Below are 20,621 nucleotides of genomic sequence, written 5' to 3'. Positions count from 1 at the left end.
AATGGAATGGCCTATTCACTCTTTTATTTAAGGGTTTATCTGAGTGCAGTGCTGGTTCTAATGGTGCTAGCAAGTCCTTTATAACGGTGTTGTATGGGTTGTACAACGGGCTCAACCTTGACTATGGGTCTATCATTTGGCAACAACTGGTTCAAAGTCTACTTTCTTCGTCAAAGCACTCAGAAATTTCATGTGGGCGTTTCTGATCCATTATCACCAAATGGGCAATGGATCGCAATCGTGTCCCTACTATGGCGGATTCCTTGCTTTCCTCCATCGCAACCTTTCATACGACGAAGATCATCGTCACTGACCCCACTAAGTTTTCGTACATCGGCTCAATTCCAGAAACCATGCTCGGTTGTATCTCTGCAGCCAGTAACGTACTTCAACAATACACGAAGCGTAAAGTTTTTGGTCCACGTGAACTTACGCCGGAGATGATTCGTTCAATTGAATAAGCTGATAAACTAGCCAAAAGGGGCAAGAAACCTGAATCACAAAAGGAGGGTCCTGTAACAAAACCATCTAAGGGGCAGACTCCCAAGAAGAGGAAAACTGATAAATCTGCTCCTTCTCCACCTCAACCTAAAAAGCAGAGGAAGCCTGCTAGGAAACTTATTCTTCAATCCTCAAGCAGTTCGGATTCAGAATATGTTCCTCTTACGCAGAAGAACGCTCCATCTTTAGACGCTGATAACGAAAGTTCTGATGAAGAGGTTTCGGGTCGAGGCGTCACTCCACCTCGCTCCCCTACTCCAGAAATTTCGGTTCGTTCTCTGCCTCCTTCACCTCCACCTATTACTATTTCTGCTTCTATCCCTCCTATCTCTCAAATAACCACCTCTCAACCCTTCACTTCAATACCTATTCCCACTCCCATTTTCACCGACACAACCTCTATCACCACTATAAAACCTACCTTCACTATTCCCATACCACCAGTAACCGAACCTACTTTTACAACCGAACCTCCACCAACAACCGAACCTCCAACTACTTCTAAAACCTTATCACCCACACCTTCTATAGAAACAACACCAATTTTGGGCGGTGACGACTTGGAGTTCGACTCTACATACTTCAGTCCTTATCGAGTCCAGAGTGAGGATGATGACGATGACCCTATCACCAAACGTCATCTCAAGGTGGTAAACAACAAGCTAGATCAATTGCTTTCCTCTTCTTCCTCCAGGGCTTATTCAGATGTTGCATTAAAGGCCCTATTCTCATCAGTTGTTGCTGAATATTTAGCCTCATTAACTGCTGCAACCAAGGCTATTGAAGCCTCCACTTCTCAGTGTTAACAGGCCTCTCGTGCTGTTGATGCCTCTACAAAGGAGTGCAAGGAAGCGACCGCAAAAGTAGATAAACTAGTTTCCCAGGCTCACATCTTTTTAGATTCTTTGCAGGCTGCAACTGCCAAGAATGCTGCTACAGTTACTTCTTCTGTAGAAACTCTTCAACAGACTCTTCAGTCTGAATGCTCGAAGGTTGAAGCAGCACGCCTTGCTATTCAACAGGCGAATGAAGTGTTCCATGCTAATGTCAACGAACGCTTATCTCAACTTCAAGAGGACTTAGCTATGAAAAACGGTGTAATGGATGAGCTTGCCAGACGCACAAATCAGCTTAAATTGCAAACTCACAAGCTAAAAACTACTCATGCTGAGATTGATGACCTCAATTCAGAGAGGGAGGTAATAAGGAGTTATGCTACAGACATTCACTCCATCCTTCTTTATCTAATTGAAGGTCATGATCCCCTTGTCACTATAACCACCCAAAGGCATTTAGCAGAAAAGCTCCGACCGACACTGGACATCCTCAGTAGTATCGAGGGTGTTCCCGTGACTGGTGTCCAACCGCAACAAGGGGGAGAGAAAGAGTTGAAGCAAGAAAGGCAAGAAACAAATCAACCTCCTACTTCTTCCTCCAAGCCTGTTGCTGAACCGAAGGGTAATGAAGCTTCGGTCAGTAATAAAGAAAAGAAAAATAAGAAAATAGGTGAAGATGATACCGACAGCGAAGAAGATGATGTCTACGTTGAAATCCCCAGGAAGCCTGTCCCAAAGGTTGATTCTTCAGAAAAACGAACTGAAGAAATGTCTATGAAGGAGAAGGCTGAGCTTGAACAGAAGCGAAAGGAGGCGGAGCTCCTTGAAAAGAAAAAGGCCATGTTCCCTGAATGGACTAAAGAATCGCTTCAGAGGTGTGCGATTGACGAGCCAGCTACCCTATGGCTTGAGCCTATAATGTCATTTAGACGTGACAACTCCAGTGATGAGCAGTTCGATATGCCAATCACTAGAAAGGCATTCGTCTTCCACTGTTTCAACTCCACTGCTGCCATTCCATCTCCAGACCCGAAGGTAGATAGGGATCTGTTAGATTTTTACTTGGAGTTTGCTCAACCTCAATACCTGACATAGAGTTCAAAGAAGATAACCATCGTCAGGGTGATGAAGCCTTACTCAGCAGGGAAATTCGTTAACGTCAAGTTCAGAGTGACTAGAGGAACCGAAGGCTCTGTTCACCAATTTTCCCTGGCTGATCTACCGAACATCAACCCCCATGACTGGATACTCCTCAACAACATCCTTTTGTCAAATCCTCAGGAGTATCAGCCAATTATTGATCATGTCAAGCGTATGCTTATCTGCTACATACATGAGGTAGCGAAGATGGACCAGGAAATTGCATTTGCCATACACAAGAGAACAACGATCAAACCGATGGGAAGAGCTGGCAATGTTAATTCCATGATCAAGGGGAAGATTGATTCCAAGTATCACAGTAATGTTTCTCAGGGGCGAAGGTCAAAACTGCATGTTCGCTCTTGTTGATAAACACCTTTTCTCGACGTCCTGTCTCGAGCATATATTAGAAATTGTACAAAGGTGCGACTAGAACACTGTTGCTGATAAAAATTTGTTCGTCGACATGCTGAGGTGGTACATTCTATTCCGATAGACTCTTCTCACCATTATTCCTAAACTGTTCAAAGTTATAAAGACGGTGAAACCTGCTCAGAAGAAATAATCTCTCGCCTCATTTGACGCAAAGGGGGAGATTGTTGAGTCTAGAGGATTGCGTCATGGGCTCGGTCCATAGCCTAGCTTAGTTGCCGGTATTAGGCCTGTCCAGCCGTGCATTATTTTACATTAGGGTTTAGTATATAAGTTGCATGCATGAAGGCTTAGAAGTTAAAGCTTTGATTGTTTTTCGTATTTATTATTCTGTAAACCCTAGCTCGCCTCTACAGCGGAAGTTCTTCATCGATCTCTGCTGAGGCGTGACTCAGTTTTGAATCATAAGCTTATATTTGATTCTGATCTGTGTTTGTTCTTATTTGTTCTTAAACTGTTAGAATTCTTTTATCGCACTTGTGAAAGATCTAAACGATTTAAGAGTTTTTTAACTCATCAGTACTAATGACGATGCATGCATGCACCATAAATACTAAACCCTAATATCAAAAACACGGCTGGACAGGCCCAAACCGTGGCAATATTGGACTGAATACATATGCCCAAAGACGCAACTCCTAGACTCTGCAGTTACTTTTCAAGGCACAACGGTGATCATTAAAAATTCTCATTCGAAGAAACAAGAAGTGAAGATTATTTTTCAACATTCAATCTTTCAACCCCAAAAGCAAGGTGAAGTTGTACTTTAAGTTATGTGATAGATTGCATTGAATCCTCCTAATTCAATTTGTTCCTATCTATGAACCTGATGAAGTGATCCAGAAGAATCAGTCTCTTTGTTATCATCTCAGAAGTTTTTTAAAGCTGAAAGTGCTAATTTTTAAGTATCTTTACAAGAAGCCTCTACACCCAATGTGCATTCAAGGTCAAATCTTTGAAGGAAGCCCAACAGTTCAAGATAAATTCATTCATGTAAAAATTCATATGTTCATCTTGAATTTGTGAAGAAATTGAAGATAAAGGTTGAAGTCAAGAACGAAGAGAAGATTGAAAAGAAAAGAAAGCTACAAACCCAGGGGGGAGATTTTTAGAACATAAGAAAAGAAAGCGATAAACCAAGGGGGATATTGTTAGGTCATAAATTGTGGTTTATACATTGCTTTTCATAAGATATTAAAGTTCTTGGTCTAGGCTTAACTTTTCCGAATGCCTTAAATCACTCGATACAACTCCGATATCGACCATCGATATATCCATAGAAAGGCATCAAGAGGATCAACATTATTATCAATTCATACTTGCCATCAGATATCCCGAATCTAAAATCCATTTCCCATAAAGCCCGATTGACATATTATCGAAATACCCTTTTTGCTCCAAGTCACAACCGAATACCCAAAACATCCAATATAGCATCCACCTCCAAATGAGCCCAATAACTGACTTCTTCAAGGATTCTAAACCTGCTAATAGCCAATCCTTGATCACCATTCTGAAATGAAGACGACCTGAAAACAAGATGTTACACTTGGGGAACATCTTAATCCATCAATTCATTAACTTGGAACCTTTGCACGGCTCAAATGAACTCAAATCCTAGACTTAGCATTCTACTTTCACCAAATGGACAAAAACACATGCATGGTTGATCCACAACCAAAAAGATTCTAAATTTATGGACTAGGGACCTCATAATCATCAAGAGAAGCAACTCCTAACTTCTAGAGAGGAAGAATTCCTGCTAGTTCTCATTTATGGGACCAAAAGGGACAAAACTCCATAAAGACTATATCTAAGAATGTAATGAGCAAGATCCAAGCTTTATACCTTAATGAAGCTAGAAATGATGAGTAGAATCGAGATCCACAAGCTCTCCTGTAACATCCAATTTCTTACCATTTTGGGTCGTGGGCTGATTGTGTAAGGTTTTGGGACTTAAGGAGGCAAGTTTTGGTCCTTGTGGAAGGAGGTAATGTTAGTTAAGAGATTTAACCCTTGAATTGTGTTTTGGGCCAAAGGGTAGAAAGGGAAAAGTCACAGGTCAGGTTCTTGCATGAAATATGGATTTTTGTTCAAGAAGTTTTTAGTCGAAGATATTTAGATAATATTGTAGAGATCTTACACACCTTTTTGTGGACATAAAGAATGTCGAAAACAGAGTTGCAACGAAGAACTTAGGACTGTTTGAAGGTAGGACGATTTTTAGGTTAGCCGTGTATGCTGGGTGTACTAGCGCATCCCTAGTACGTTGGGCGTACGATGAGTCCGTTGGGCTTACGTAATTAGTTCCCAAAACCTATTCATGTGGTTTGAGACCTATTTAAGCTCCTAAAATTCCCCAAACCCATTCTATTCTCAGCCTCCACCTCTCCAACACCCTCTCTTGAAACCCTAACCTTAGTTTGAGCCTTGTAAGCAAAAATAAGGTGTTTTTAAGTTCTTGGAGTGTTCTTGGTGCACCTTGTAGAAGAAGGCACTCATTGAATAAGTGTTGGATACATTGAAGCTTGTAGATCCAGACTTTGTTCAGCTTGAACTTTCTTCTAGAGGTATAAAGTTTGAATTATGATGATGAAATTGTTAGATCTAGCTAGTTTTGGGTGTTATGAGCTTTTGGTCACTTTAAGTGCATAAAGTTTAGATCTTGAAAGTTTGTGACCTTGTTATGGATAAAGTTGGAAACTTTATCCATCTAAACATCATATTGATTCAGATCTAAAGGTTGGAGACTTGAACTTAACGGATTAAGTTGGAAAAGATGCACTTTGGTCCCTTTGAAACTTAAAGACTAGATCTTCTTTGTTGGGACCATTTTAATGGATAAATTTCCAAACTTTATCCATGATGAAGCTATTAAGAACCACAAAAATGTGATATTGGTCCTTTTATCCCTTCCAAGCAAGATTTGTGATGTCTTAATGGATTAATAAGTTAAGGTTTTAACTTTTTGACCTTCCCTAGCCATGGAAACTCATAAAGTTGGAAACTTTATGACTTAAGGAAATGTTTTGACGCTAGATCTGAGTTTGGGTGATAATTCAGTAAGGGATTAAGTGCTTAATGAAGGATTGGGATCAGGTTGCATACGTTGGGCGTACTTGTTGGATTAGTGTCTACGTCCATAACTATACTAGGTATGTACTTGACCCGAGAGTAGCATGGTCCATTTGGGTTGCACTTTACCAGAAAAATTTGGACTTTTGAGAAGAGGATAGTTATGATTTATTAATATATTATAAGTTATAATATATTAATATGAAATCATATTATTTAATTAGTATTGATCAAGAATTAATTTGGAATTAATTTTGTGATCAAAAGAGACTAGTTAAATATATAGGGATTGATTGTGTAAATCATTCATTCTTATAATGTGGGCTAATGATTTATGATTCCTTATGTTGGGCTTAACCCATGCGGTGACCCATGGATACTCCATGGAAGTTATAACCCATGAATCATGAGGAATGTGGAAAGTCATGCACATTTGGGTTTACTTGGTGTAACCCTAATGTAACCACACTATATAAGAAGCCCTTTGGTTCATGAAATTGGCACCTAGAGTCTTTGTAAGAGTGTGGCCAATTTTTGTGAGCTAAATAGTCCTCTTCCAAGTTTCCAATTATTAGTGGTGATTTGTGATTACACTTGAGGCATTCACACTATTGGTGCTATGCTCTTAAAGCTCCAAGTAACATGCTAGAACAAAAAGTATGTTATCTAACTTTTTTTATTAACCAAGTATAAAAGTTTTGTATGCTAGCTAGGGTAATACCTTGGACAATGAAAGTTTTCATGTATAATAGAGAAAACATAGATCCAAGGTTTTTAGGGTTGCATGTACACCTTAGGAGTGTTAGAATGCTCAAAACCCTTCAGTTTTCAACTGCCTTGGACTTTGAATTTTATTGACTTTTGTTGACCGTTGACTTTTGACCAAGTTTGACCTTGGGTCAACTTGAAGATTTGGGCTACGGATTAAGATTGTATTTTGTTATGGTGTTAGTAGATTCGTAGGAGCAAGCAATGTAGAAGGGAGCATATTGCAGCCTTTCAAGGTTCTTCCATTCAGGTGAGTTTCGCCTCACTATACTCGTGGGTCGAAGGCACCAATGTCGGCCCACTAGTTTTGGTTATCTTTAGTAGACGGATGCCATAGGGATTTTATATAGTCATGTAGGATAGATTGAGGACACTTGATCTAGGGTTTTTTACTTATTCCTTGTTTGGTTATGGTTCCAGAGTAGGATTAGCTATACGGGTGTCTATCTCACCTCTGAGTATATACGGCTATGCATTCATTGGATTGTTGGTATTTAGTATGTTTCTATGTTGTAGTGACCTGTTAGATATGTATCTTGGTAGTTGGTATGGTTTTATGTTGTAGTGACCTGTTAGATCTGTATCCTGGTAGTTGGTATGTTGCTATGATATAGGGACTTGTTAGATATGTATCATGGAACTTGTTATGTGTTAAGATGTAGTGATATGTTAGATTTGTATCCTGGTATTTAGGATGTTGCTATGTAGTAGTGATCTGTAGATCTATATGTTTACATGTACTTACTGGTTATCATCTAGTGGAGTGCCCTAGGGATTTTATGTGGTCATGTAGGATAACCTGAGAACTCCTGATATAGGCTCTCTTGCTTATTCCTTGTTTGGTTGTTCTCTAGAGTAGGATCATTTGTTTGGGTGGCTATCTCACCTTTAGTTACTTATGGTTACGAATTTCATGGAGGATAGCTGGTAGTTGGAGAGTATGTCGTGTGAGGACTATTAGGCGTTAGAGAGTTGTATGATTGTTGTTTACCTGTATTATGTGCCTACTTGATCCAGATTGTTTATATGTTGACATATAGTTCTAACGGGGTGAGGTGGTCATGCTTTGTGTTGTAGGCTAAGATACACACTGCAGACCGGCTATAATTCGTAGGCATAGAGGCTCGGGAAGAGTGGTTGGGTTGATGCGGTAGGCTAAAAAACCTTACGTATTCTAGTCTGATGGCTGATTGAACCCGTTGCATGTTGGCATTCCAGTCCAAGGACTGATTGGGCTTGGGCATTCAAACTAGGAGGTTTTGAGCGTTATGCATGCTTGTATGTTTATCGTATGGGGTATTTTGGGTGAAAATCACTAAGTTCTATGCTTACCCAGTTGTTTATTGTTTTAGGTATCATCAGTGGTTATGGGAAGGTGAAGGCGGGACTGTACACATTCATCAAAAACATTGAGGATTTTGCATTCATTATAATAATCTGATTTTTAATAACTGTAATTGGGAACAAATGCTTTTCTTAAAATGGTTTTATAAGTGGGAAGTTTACTTTAAATAAAATGAAAAAAACTTTTTCGTGAACATGGGACGTTAGAAGTTGGTATCAGAGTCCTGGTTTGAGCTAATTGGAGGAACACTTGTATGAATCTAGTCTCAAACTAGGATCCGAGAATTTTCACAAAACGTTTTGATAAGGAATTTATAATAAAAGATTTTGGTTAGGGACATGGACTCGGTCTCTTTTCATGTTCTTGTTTGATTGTTTGCTTGGGATCGGGAATGTGGGCCTTAACTTAACGTTGTCTTTTTCAGGAAGATGTGGTGTGTACAGTCAGCCAGATCCAGAACAGGAGAGTTGTTCCCAAAATAATCATATTTGTTATGTTTGCTGAGTTTTGATTTTGATGATATATGAATTGTTAGAAAAGCATTTTAGTGGATAAGGTTATTTTAGAAACTGTTGAATAGAAGTGTTTGGGTTCAGTATTGCCATATGATATATGGAGTTGCTTGTTATATGTTACTTGCTTGTGTGATTTCTACGTGTATGTTGATTAGTTGTATATGGCCGGGATTGAATAGCTTTAGAATGATCGACTTATCCTTACTTCATTTTCCTTGTTTGGTTGTGAATTTAGGGCAGAGTTGATTATTCGACAGTCTATCTAACCCCATATTGTGTACTACAAGCATGCACAAAAGCAAATAGTGGTGCGGGAGTGAGGGTAATCTTAGGAAGAGTGACCATGAAGTTAGTTATAGCTTGTATGAGAGGTAGGTGTTAGCACACCTAGGGTTAGTTTAGTGTTGTGACTTAGGACCTTAGGATGAATTTTGAATTGACTACGGATAGGTGTTGAATATAGTATGGGCCCGTACTACTAAAAGCACATGATCTGTATGTGATTCAGGAGGATCCTTGAGGTTACTAAGGAACCAATAGGAGTGCAGCCTAGTGTGTTGAGCACTATGTTTTCATGTCTGATACTTCCTTCGTATATTCTACTATTGTTGCTTTTGGAGGTTCGGGATCAGGTGCTGGTGATACTAGGAGATCAAGTCTAAGTGAGGAGGAGATCCAAAGGATCATTATTGCCGAGGTGGTTGAGGCAATCAGGGAGGCGATTCTAGAGTTTTCTGAATCGGTCAAGACAACGTTGATCAAGGAGTTCGATTGGAGCCATGCCTCCATAATGTAGATATTTGTTGTTGCATCCACAACAGCAGTCATCATTGCAGGATCTCAGAGAGGCGAGGTGATGCAGTACCGGGAGTTCAGTTATGTGAAGCCTCTGGAGTTCAGAGGCGACAGGGACCGATCATCTCTTCAAGTTGGATTTCTAATGTGGAGGGATGTTTCTCCACATGTTCATGTCCCGAGGGCCAAAAGGTGAATTTTGCCCTAAATCTTCTTCACTGGGGTGCAAAGGATCGGTGGGAGTTTCCGACCAAGGGCTTTTCGCAGGCTGAGCGAGACGCAGAGACTTGGGAGCAGTTTCTAGACATGTTCCAAGTGGAGTATATTCCTCTTTGTAGCGGGAGCGATTGGCTCAAGAGTACCTGGATCTGAGATAGACGACTGAGTTGGTTTTCCAAAATCACCAAGATTTTCACTATGAGGGCTTTGTTTTGTCTTGAGTTTGCTGCTTTAGAGCAGGCTCAGATGAATCAATACTTGAGCATGCTCAAGATGAATATTCTATAGTTTGTGTATATCCATCGATATAGTACCCTCGTTGAGCTGTAGGTTGCCGGAAGGAGGAAAGAGATTGAGATAAAGACTCAAGAAAGGGAGCAGTGTCAGACTCTAGTTGAATTCGATGCCTGCAACGAAACGATTCAATTCCGCCAGCCGAAGTTCCGGAGCAGCTAAGGGGAGGTGCATATCTTTTTCAGGTGTGGTGAGGAGGGCCATTTTGGTAAAGATTGCTGGTGGAGTGTGCGATTTGTTTCCATTGTGGCCAAGAAAGCCACATCAGAACTCGTTGTCCTTTTCTCGTTTTCAGTGAGGTGTTGGATCCTACAGTCTTGGTTTAGAAGTGGTTACCCAACGGTCGTCATGGGATGACCGGAGTCCCGAGGACCAAGAGTTGAGTTGGTAGATCTTCTATTCAACAATTATTCTGGTATTGGTATTTATCTATAATTTATATTTGTGTTTCAAAGTTCAATTGTAATCTTGGATGATCAATTAAAAGGAATTATCTTATTAGCTCTATTCTGATTGAATCCTTATTATGAATAGGTTAATTATCTTTGTCCTCGATCGTATGCGTGTTCGAATTTGTGAATGTTGTGTGGGTTTAGATTCTCCTGTATATGTGGATATTAGTGGTTGGGATCAAGGAGTAGAGTTCAAGTGCATCTGGGTATCAAAGGACTATGAAGTTGTCATATTCTAGCATATTTCAAGTGGGGAAAATTGGAATCTCGCAGCAAGTAGACCTTGTGCCAAGGTTCGGTCGTCATTCGAATTTCTCCAAGTTAAAGACTTTGCATAACTGTTGAATCTTCTAGTTTTGCATCAAGATCATCGTCATTTGTTGGATTTCCCTTCAAGACGTGTTAGTTTTAGTTGTGGCATCATATGTAGGGTGTGCTTGTGTGTCACACCCCAAAACCGGAACGACGGAAACGTTCGGGGGTGGAGGACGTCATATGTAGTATCACAACAATTGAATAATAGAAATCAAGCAACAACATTCTTTAATATATATATATATATATATATATATATATATATATATATATATATATATATATATGTAAAAAATTTTACATCGAGATCAAAACATTACATGTGGTTATAGTATAATAGTATCAAAAGATAAGACGAGAAACTACTGCTCCGTCTTCACGAACTCCGGTTGGATACCTGTCTTAATATTATTCCTAAGAATACAAGTATTTTGAAAGCGAGTATCAGCTATAAAACTGGTGAGTGCATAAGATTTAGTGTAAAGTAAGAAACTTCTTTGACGTTTGAACAAGTTTGAAAGACTGACAAGAAAACCCTATGTTTCCTTAAAAGTAAAGTAATACTGAAGCAATTCCTTCTATAATCATTCAGTTTATAGTAATTGCATATAATCAATACGAGATGGATAGTCGGTTGTGTGATTCAGTTGTAGCCCCACATCCAAACAAGGAAAAGGAAAGTAAAATTGGGTTCACACAATCTCCAATCTACCTAGTCTTCATTATATATAACCTTACGTATAAACAGAAGGATTATAGTTATAATTAAAAGTAATCTATGATATACGGATTCTAACTAAGTGGTGAGTTATTATCCATCAAAACATAGCTTATACACGTTATGATATAATCAAGATGGCACGGATAATAAAATGTGTGGTTCTACACTAGTTTCACATCCAAGCAAGGAAAAGAAACTAAGTTAGAAACCTCACATTCTATTGTCAACCAGATCTTCGTTATATATAACTAGGGAATGTATAAGCGAGGAAATCATAATAATAACCTTCTTACGAATCCTTTTTAATGAACTAGAATGCCTAGTAAATGTTACTAGAATACCTAGAAAATGTTACCATTGAACCTAGAAAAACCCCTATTCCCTAACTATTATTGAGTTGTGGTTTTATCCCCTAAAACCGATATACGGAAGGATGGTGTACCATGATAAGGAATACTTAACTTGTAACCCTCCAAAAGTACGACTTAATGAATGTATAAATATGCTACGGAATAGCATACTTAGTTTTATATCTCATAAAACCATTCCTGTATTGGATATTATGCTATTTAAATAGCAAGTTCTGTCTCAGTTCATAGTATAATAAATATACTTCGAAAAGACTATAGTACGATCGTTATGTTCTTCTGAATAGTACTCTAAATACACTTTGAAAAGACTGTCTCATGATTCACATAGTACATACTTAATATACATACTCAGAAAAGGACGGACAATAGATTGTGCGATCCTGTCGGACCCCCACATCCAAACAAGGAAAAGAAAAGCAAAACAGAGTTCACATATTCAACCGTCTATCATTTTCTCATTGTACATAACTTCTGGGTATATACTAGGCAATCACAGGCACTACTACCTATGTGAGTTTTATGTTAGGGTGCTGGTACTATGCGCGCGTACCCACCTATGTTTGGTGTCGTGGTACAATGCTCGCATACCCATGTTAACTGAAGGTATGGTAGCGTGCCCGGGTACCCCTTTTATATGTGTGGTACATTGGAAGATGTACCTTTTTGAGTTCCTTAAGTTTAGTTCGTATTATTGTTCGTACTTTCTAAATAGATAACTAACATGTATTATATCTCTATCTACAGCTATGAGTTCTATGAACTACTGAGTGAAACGTATTGATCTTCCAAGTAATGAACATTGACTCTCTAACTATACCCCTTATAGTTTAATAGTAAGTTCTTTGTGTCTAACTGACTGAACTGAACTGAAAGAATACAATTGCTACCCAAGGTATTAAATTGACTTCTAGAACTTTTATGTCTACATACATAAACATGATATACTAGTAATATTTAAACGACATTGGGACAAACAACCTTACTCTAAACCCACATCCAAACAAGGAAAAGGGATTAGGGTTGGTAGTCAGTCCTAAGTCCTTTAAACACTACTTGTATAACTATATCTATACATACATCAATTATACACAACAAATTGTTAAAAAGATTTTATAAAACATTTAAAAGCATTTTCTAATATTAAAAGAGTTTAAAAACCATTTAAAAGCATTTTCCAATATTTAAAAGCATTTTGATGACTTGATGTCATTTACAACATTTAAAGAGTATTATTTATTATAAACACAATTTCTTGTGTTTAGACTTGTATTGCCCCCCCCCCCCCCCCCTTAAAACAGTGAAAAGTGACAAAATGTAGGGGTATGAACACACCTTATGATTGGTGATCCAAATGGTTCAAGTAAGGATTAAGAAGTTCCACAATTGAAGTCCCGATAAAAAAATGAGTCTTAATGACATATATTGATACATATATGTGTATAATTAGTGTATAATACAACTAATCATGAAGGAACAACCTAAGGGACTAAGGAACTTGGACATGAAGAGATCAATCACATGTGATTGATCAAAGGGAAGTGTGTGGCCACACTTAAGTGTGTTTACGGCTAACACACATGAGTTTACGGCCAAAAAAGGAGTCTATGGCCGTAAACTCATGTACATAATGCTTAAGTGAGTGGTTTAAGTTCCTAACAACATCCATTAAGTGTTCAAGGTTAATAGAATGCTTGTTGGAAGATTTTAAGGCTCAAACATGCATCAACATGGATTTTACGGCCAAGGATGTTGTTGCGCCATAAACTCAAGGTGTTACTTGGGAGATACATGTTTTCAAGGATGTAATTCAAATCTTCCTAGTAGATATGAAGTATAATGAAGAGCACTTACGATATAGAAGCTTGAGTGGGTCGTTTTTAGCCAAGAACACTAGTGTGTGTTCTTGGTGTTCTTGGTGTTTCTTGAAGATCTAAACAAACATGATTTTCATGGATGAAATCAATGTATGAAGCTAGTTAATAAGATGTATCAACTAATCAAGGGATAGAACACTTACACTTTTGAAGATCTAAGGTGAAAGTTGGATGATAGTTGAGAGAGAATGAGGGAAAATCGGCCAAGAAAGGAAAGTAATGAAAGAAATGGCCAAATCTTGCATATGCGGGGTGAGTTTACGGCCCACATGGAGTTTACGGCCGTAAACTCCAATTTGGTGGCCGTGAACTCGTGATGTTGGTGTTTTAGGCTTGATCATTGTTCAGTGGTTCTAGATGGTACTTCCTAGCACTCATTCCTTGAGTGTATTGGGCTCAGAACACTCAAACGGGCTCTAAACGGTGCCAAATATTAGCAGCAGTGAGTCTGACTTAAGGTTGCTTGGACTGGCTTTTAAAGCAAAAAAATTTCGGGTTGTCACATCATCCCCCTATTAAAGGGAATTCCGTCCCAAAATTCAGATTCGAAAGTGAATACTCATCAATTATGGGAGGGACAAGTACTTCTGTTCCATCTGCATCACTTGTCTTGATCGGCGGGAGGGTCTTAATTTGGCTTCTATGTTTAGTCGCATGGCAGCATGATCACTCGTAGTCTTGAGCATTCTCCGTCCTGAAGTTCATAATAGAACACATACTAGATTCATCGATCGCAGCCTTGTGTATACGAGTCGTGTATAATTAAAATTGAGAAAGCAGTCGAATAAATGATTCCTCTATAAGCTCACATCCAAACAAGGAAAAGAACTTAAAGTGAAATCATCAATTCTAAACTTGTAGAACCTTGATTATACACCACCCTTGTGTATACATTCTTCTGCGATAGATCAACCGTATGGGTCCTTGGTATTAAACTTGACGTACTATACAAGTGGTATTCCGGAGAGGTTTGTTGAGGTTACTTTGGGAAAATTACGAAAAATGAGGCACTCTAAGCACGATTACCTCAGAGTTATGGAATGTTGGCTTCGTTAGAATGTCGATTACGGGGAAAAGAATTTCTCGCACGAAACTGACATTGTGAGGATCTAATCGAATCCAGTCAAATGAGAATGTCGGACTACTCAGAATAATTGGCATTAGACTATTTTAAGGAGGTGTTACAAAACAAAGCGGTGCAACCTATGAAAGAGTTTTAGTACTATGGTTTCATCTACGATACTACAGCTGCGAACAAGATATATTGCTAAAAGCAAGTACAAACGAGAGTCCCTAACACTGATGGGGTCTCACAAAAGATAAAACTCTAGTTGCACTAGTATTCAAAAGTTTAAAAGTCTGACATTAACGCTACGGAACACACCAAAATTTCAACGTGGATCCGGAGTAGTTTCTCCTGCGGCGGTGATCATCAGTATCCTTCCGTCTGCGCCAGAGTTCCTTGTTATTGGGCAATCCATATTCATGTGCCCCGTTCGCCACACACATAACAAGCCTGGCTGAACCCGGCGCCAGGTACTTGGGAGACAGGTTTTGTCGGCGCTCTACAGAAATGAGCAGTGTTCCCCTTTTGTGGCAATTTTTACAATGCATCTCGTGGCACGCTCCGGTGTGATGAAATGCGCACCTATCACACTTAGGAAGTGTTCCAGCATAATTATTGGCAGTTGATGGGTTGGCCGGTGTTGTAGCAACATAAATCTTTGCCTTCTGCATTGATTTCCTTTTCTTATCATCCCAAGACTTTTGCTAGAAGGCATCCCCCTTTGATGACTCAGAATTCGGGGTACACTTGACTGGCTTCGTGGTCAACAAGCCTATGTGCCAAGCGTTTTTCAATATCAAAAGTGATTGGTTTGGATGATAAAACATCTCCTTGCGTTGGAGGAGATAATCCCCAGATGTATCTCTCTATCTTCTTACTATCAAGAGTAACCATCTCTGGGCATACTTCTGCTAGTTCGCTAAACCTATTAGTGTAGGTCACTATATCAGAGCCAACCATTTTAAGATTCCAAAGCTCTTCTTCTAGCTTTTGTGTCTCGACTCTGGGGTAGTATTCTTCTCTCATCAGCTCTTTCATGTTCTCCCAACCCATTGAATTCGCCACTGCCAGACCCAGTGACTTCACATGACCATTCCACCATGTGAGGGCTCTCTCTGTTAAAGTGCAAGCAGCGAACTTTACTCTGCTTCTTTCCGGACATTCATAGATTTCGAAGACTGGCTATGTCTTCTCGAACCATTGTCTCATAGTAAGGACTCCTCTAGTTCCATCGAAAGATTTGGGTTTGTAGTTCCTAAATTCCTTATAGGAACATTCTTTCTGATGCACATGATTATGGGTGATGACATCGTCACCCGTCTTGCCGGTAAGTGTTGCGTGGTAGTGTTCCATGGCTGCGGATACTGTAGTTGTGATTGCTGCCTATAATATCGCATCATCGAATTGTGGTGGTGGAGTTCCCATTGCTTGGGTGTTTTAAGTGCCTAGGATTTCTTCTGGGAGGCATCTTTTATCTAGATAGATGAAAGACAAGATAGGGATAAGCTTTCAGAAATGAAGTCAGGTCAAATATTATTTGAACTGAGGGTTTCGTGTTTTCAAAGTGGTTCTGTAAACAATTCATAACAGAGGTCAATAGACTTATGAATTTGTGGTTGTGATTATCCCTAACCGAAATCCTATGATCTGATTTACTGGAGTTAATGAGTCATAATTTATAAAGACTTTATGCCTACCACATAGTGTGAGTAGTGTATCTACTAACTCACTAGGTTGCATTGGTCTACTAGCTATTAGAGCGACGTGTAAGGTTTCCTACCACCTGGCATGACTCGAGAGTGGTTTTCTCTGTTCCATGTCCTACTCTCGACGAAAGAAATTGGATGTCCTCTTTTGTTCCTACGATGTCTTCTGGCATACCTCTAGCTTCGTACTCCTTGTCTGATCCCTTCTCGAAGTTCTCTCTGTGGCTTCCTCCTTGTTCCTCCTTGACTCCTTTGTCGACTATCTTAGTGAGGTAGTGTCTCTAGCTAAGTTATCGGTGCGAGAATGGAATTGTCTAAAGAACCTATGAGAATACTTAATCTATTTCTAGTACTAAATTTTTAACTTGAGATCCTTATTGAGTCTTTCTATAATCACATAGGGTATACAAATTATATATAACTCGGATCTAATAGTTATTCGAATATGTGATACTACTCGAAATCCACATCCAAACAACGAAAAGGAAGTGAAGCGAAACCACACAATCTAAGTCTATGAGATCTTTATTATATATAACTCTAGGATGTATACACTTTGCCATTATAGACCGATCAGTAAGTGTCTTTTAATTCTCATATAATTGTCTACAGTTGTTGAAGATACTCCTATAGTATCTCTGTTTTGGGTTTGGTTCTTATATTTCTTGTTATTGTACACTTTTAGTATTGTTATTGGATAGTATCTTAAAATACTCAGATAGTATTTTACTTTATTTTTTGTTCTAAAGACTCCTTTGACCTAGTATTCGGTAAGTTTTAGGTTTGTCACAACACCACTATCATCCCCGAACACACATTCGCCATATCTCAAATAAGTATAATTGATCAGGCTATATTCATTCCAGATATGATTACATAGCTGCCCAGTTTTGACTGTTGTGCCCAACAATTACATACTTTTGTTTTGTTCTACATATGATACTTATTCTAGTATGTATATATGTGAGCATGTATACTCTTCGAAAATATTAATATATTTATAAGTATACTTTTAGACAGAGCACTTCGGCCCCATTGTATTTATAGTTGTATATCTTTTATAGGTTGATATACTTAGTTCACTATAAACAATGCTCTGATACCAATCTGTCACACCCCAAAATCGGAACGGCGGAAACGTTCGGGGGTGGAGGACGTCATATGCAGTAATACAACAATTGAATAATAGAAATCATGCAACAACATTCTTTAATATATATATATATATATATATATATATATATATATATATATATATATATATATATATATATATATGTAAAAGTGTTTACATCGAGATCAAAACATTACATGTGGTTATAGTATAATAGTATCAAAAGATAAGATGAGAAACTACTACTCCGTCTTCATGAACTCCGGTTGGATACCTGTCTTAATATTATTCCTGAGAAGACAAGTATTTTGAAAGCGAGTATCAGCTATAAAGCTGGTGAGTGCATAAGGTTTAGTGTAAAGTAAGAAACTTCTTTGACGTTTGAACAAGTTTGAAAGACTGACAAGAAAACCCTATGTTTCCTTAAAAGTAAAGTAATACTGAAACAATTTCTTCTATAATCATTTAGTTTATACTAATTGCATATAATCAATACGAGATGGATAGTCGGTCGTGTGATTCGGTCGTACCCCCACATCCAAACAAGGAAAAGGAAAGTAAAATTGGGTTCACACAATCTCCAATCTATCTAGCCTTCATTATATATAACCTTACGTATAAACTGAAGGATTATAGTTATAATTAAAAGTAATCTATGATATATGGATTCTAACTAAGTGGTGAGTTATTATCCATGAAGACTTAGCTTATACACGTTATGATATAATCAAGATGGGGCGGATAATAAAATCTGTGGTTTTACCCTAGTTTCACATCCAAACAAGGAAAAGAAACTAAGTTAGAAACCTCACATTCTATTGTTTACCAGAACTTCGTTATATATAACTAGGGAATGCATAAGCGAGGAAATCATAATAATAACCTTCTTACAAATCCTTTTTAGTGAACTAGAATGCCTAGTAAATGTCACTATAATACCTAGAAAATGTTACCATTGAACCTAGGAAAACCCCTATTCCCTAACTATTATTGAGTTGTCGTTTTATCCCTTAAAACCGTTATACGGAAGGATGGTGTACCGTGATAAGGAATAGTTAACTTGTAACCCTCCAAAAGTACGACTTAATGAATGTATAAATATGCTATGGAATAGCATACTTAGTTTTATATCTCATAAAACCATTCCTGTATTGGATATTATGCTATTAAAATAGCAAGTTCTGTCTCAGTTCATAGTATAATAAATATACTACGAAAAGACTATAGTACGATCGTTATGTTCTTTTGAATAGTACTCTAAATACACTTTGAAAAGACTGTCTCGTGATTCACATAGTACATACTTAATATACATACTCAGAAAAGGACGGACAATAGATTGTGCGATCCTGTCGGACCCCCACATCCAAACAAGGAAAAGAAAAGCAAAACAGAGTTTACATATTCAACCGTCTATCATTTTCTCATTGTACATAACTTCTGGGTATATACTAGGCAATCACAGGCACTACTACCTATGTGCGTTTTATGTTAGGGTGCTGGTACTATGCGTGCGTACCCACCTATGTTTGATGTCGTGGTACAATGCTCGCATACCCATGTTAACTGAAGGTATGGTACCGTGCTCGGGTACCCCTTTTATACGTGTGGTACATTGGAAGATGTACCTTTTTGAGTTCCTTAAGTTTAGTTCGTATTATTGTTCGTACTTTCTGAATAGATAACTAACAGGTATTATATCTCTATGTACAACTATGAGTTCTATGAACTACTGAGTGAAACATATTGATCTTCCAAGTAATGAACATTGACTCTCTAACTATGCCCCTTATAGTTTAATAGTAAGTTCTTTGTATCTAACTGACTGAACTGAACTGAAAGAATACCATTGCTACCCAAGGTATTAAACTGACTTCTAGAACTTTTATGTCTACATACATATACATGATATACTAGTAATATTTAAACGACATTGGGACAAACAACCTTACTCTAAACCCACATCCAAACAAGGAAAAGGGATTAGGGCTGGTAGTCAGTCCTAAGTCCTTTAAACACTACTTGTATAACTATATCTATACAGACATCAATTATAGACAACAAATTCTTAAAAAGATTTTATAAAACATTTAAAAGCATTTTCTAATATTAAAAGAGTTTAAAAACCATTTAAAAGCATTTTCCAATATTTAAAAGCATTTTGATGACTTGATTTCATTTACAACATTTAAAGAGTATTATTTATTATAAACACAATTTCTTGTGTTTAGACTTGTATTCCCCCCCCCCCCCTTAAAACAGCGAAAAGTGACAAAATGTAGGGGTATGAACACACCTTATGTTTGGTGATCCAAATGGTTCAAGTAAAGATTAAGAAGTTCCACAATTAAAGTCCTGATACAAAAATGAGTCTTAATGACATATATTGATACATATATGTGTATAATTAGTGTATAATACAACTAATCATGAAGGAACAACCTAAGGGACTTAGTAACGTGGACATGAAGAGATCAATCACATGTGATTGATCAAAGGGAAGTGCGTGGCCACACTTAAGTGTGTTTACGGCCAACACACATGAGTTTACGGCCAAACAAGTAGTCTATGACCGTAAACTCATGTACATAATGCTTAATTGAGTGGTTTAAGGTCCTAACAACATCCATTAATAGTTCAAGGTCAATAGAATGCTTGTTGGAAGAGTTTTGTGACAACCCTATATTTTCCAAAAGCATTGTAACGCTAAAAAGTCAAATATAACTAAATTAACCTCGAAAATAGAGTGATCAAATATCTAAGTTGGGATGCATCAAATATTAGATAACGTGTCAAGGTTTCCAAAAACATAAAGAACGCTCAAAACCGGGTTATATTGAAGAAATTATAACCACTCGTATATTTACGACACGCCGTTAAAACATTATTTGACGTAAAAAGTAAAATCTCAATAATATGCATTTTAGCCTAATATCTAAACAAAAGTCGTAGATCTCGTTGAAAGGTGAGCGTGCATAAAAAGATCGCCCAAATTGGACCTCGTATGAAGAAGTTATGAATTTTCAAAGTTTCGTAACAGTAGTAGAGGGCTAAAAACTTGAATTGAATATCGAGTGTTAAT

At 38.0% G+C, this 20,621-nt stretch overlaps 1 protein-coding gene across 1 annotated transcript; it reads left to right on the top strand.

Moving 5' to 3' along the window:
- The first annotated feature begins 251 nt into the window (after window positions 1–251).
- Window positions 252–4,021, top strand: LOC128128022 (uncharacterized). The gene is made up of 5 exons (XM_052766791.1): window positions 252–378; window positions 463–944; window positions 1,413–1,959; window positions 2,008–2,372; window positions 3,938–4,021. The coding sequence occupies exons 1-5, from the start codon at window positions 252–254 to the stop codon at window positions 4,019–4,021; spliced, it is 1,605 nt and encodes a 534-aa protein (XP_052622751.1).
- Window positions 4,022–20,621: the final 16,600 nt, after the last annotated feature.

This window comes from Lactuca sativa, chromosome 8 (assembly GCF_002870075.4).
Source record: "Lactuca sativa cultivar Salinas chromosome 8, Lsat_Salinas_v11, whole genome shotgun sequence".
In the NCBI taxonomy this organism is placed as follows: Eukaryota; Viridiplantae; Streptophyta; class Magnoliopsida; order Asterales; family Asteraceae; genus Lactuca; species Lactuca sativa.
Note: the sequence above shows the minus strand (reverse complement) of the source record. Positions and strands in the feature narration are given on the sequence as shown.

Excerpts from the sequence above, each read along its gene's own strand:
- LOC128128022 (XM_052766791.1), top strand. The coding sequence starts at position 252 with ATGGCGGATTCCTTGCTTTCCTCCATCGCAACCTTTCATACGACGAAG. Across the intron at positions 379-462 it reads CGGTTGTATCTCTGCAGCCA|CTGATAAACTAGCCAAAAGG; the intron begins GTAACGTACTTC and ends CAATTGAATAAG. Across the intron at positions 945-1,412 it reads TCACTATTCCCATACCACCA|GCTGCAACTGCCAAGAATGC; the intron begins GTAACCGAACCT and ends GATTCTTTGCAG.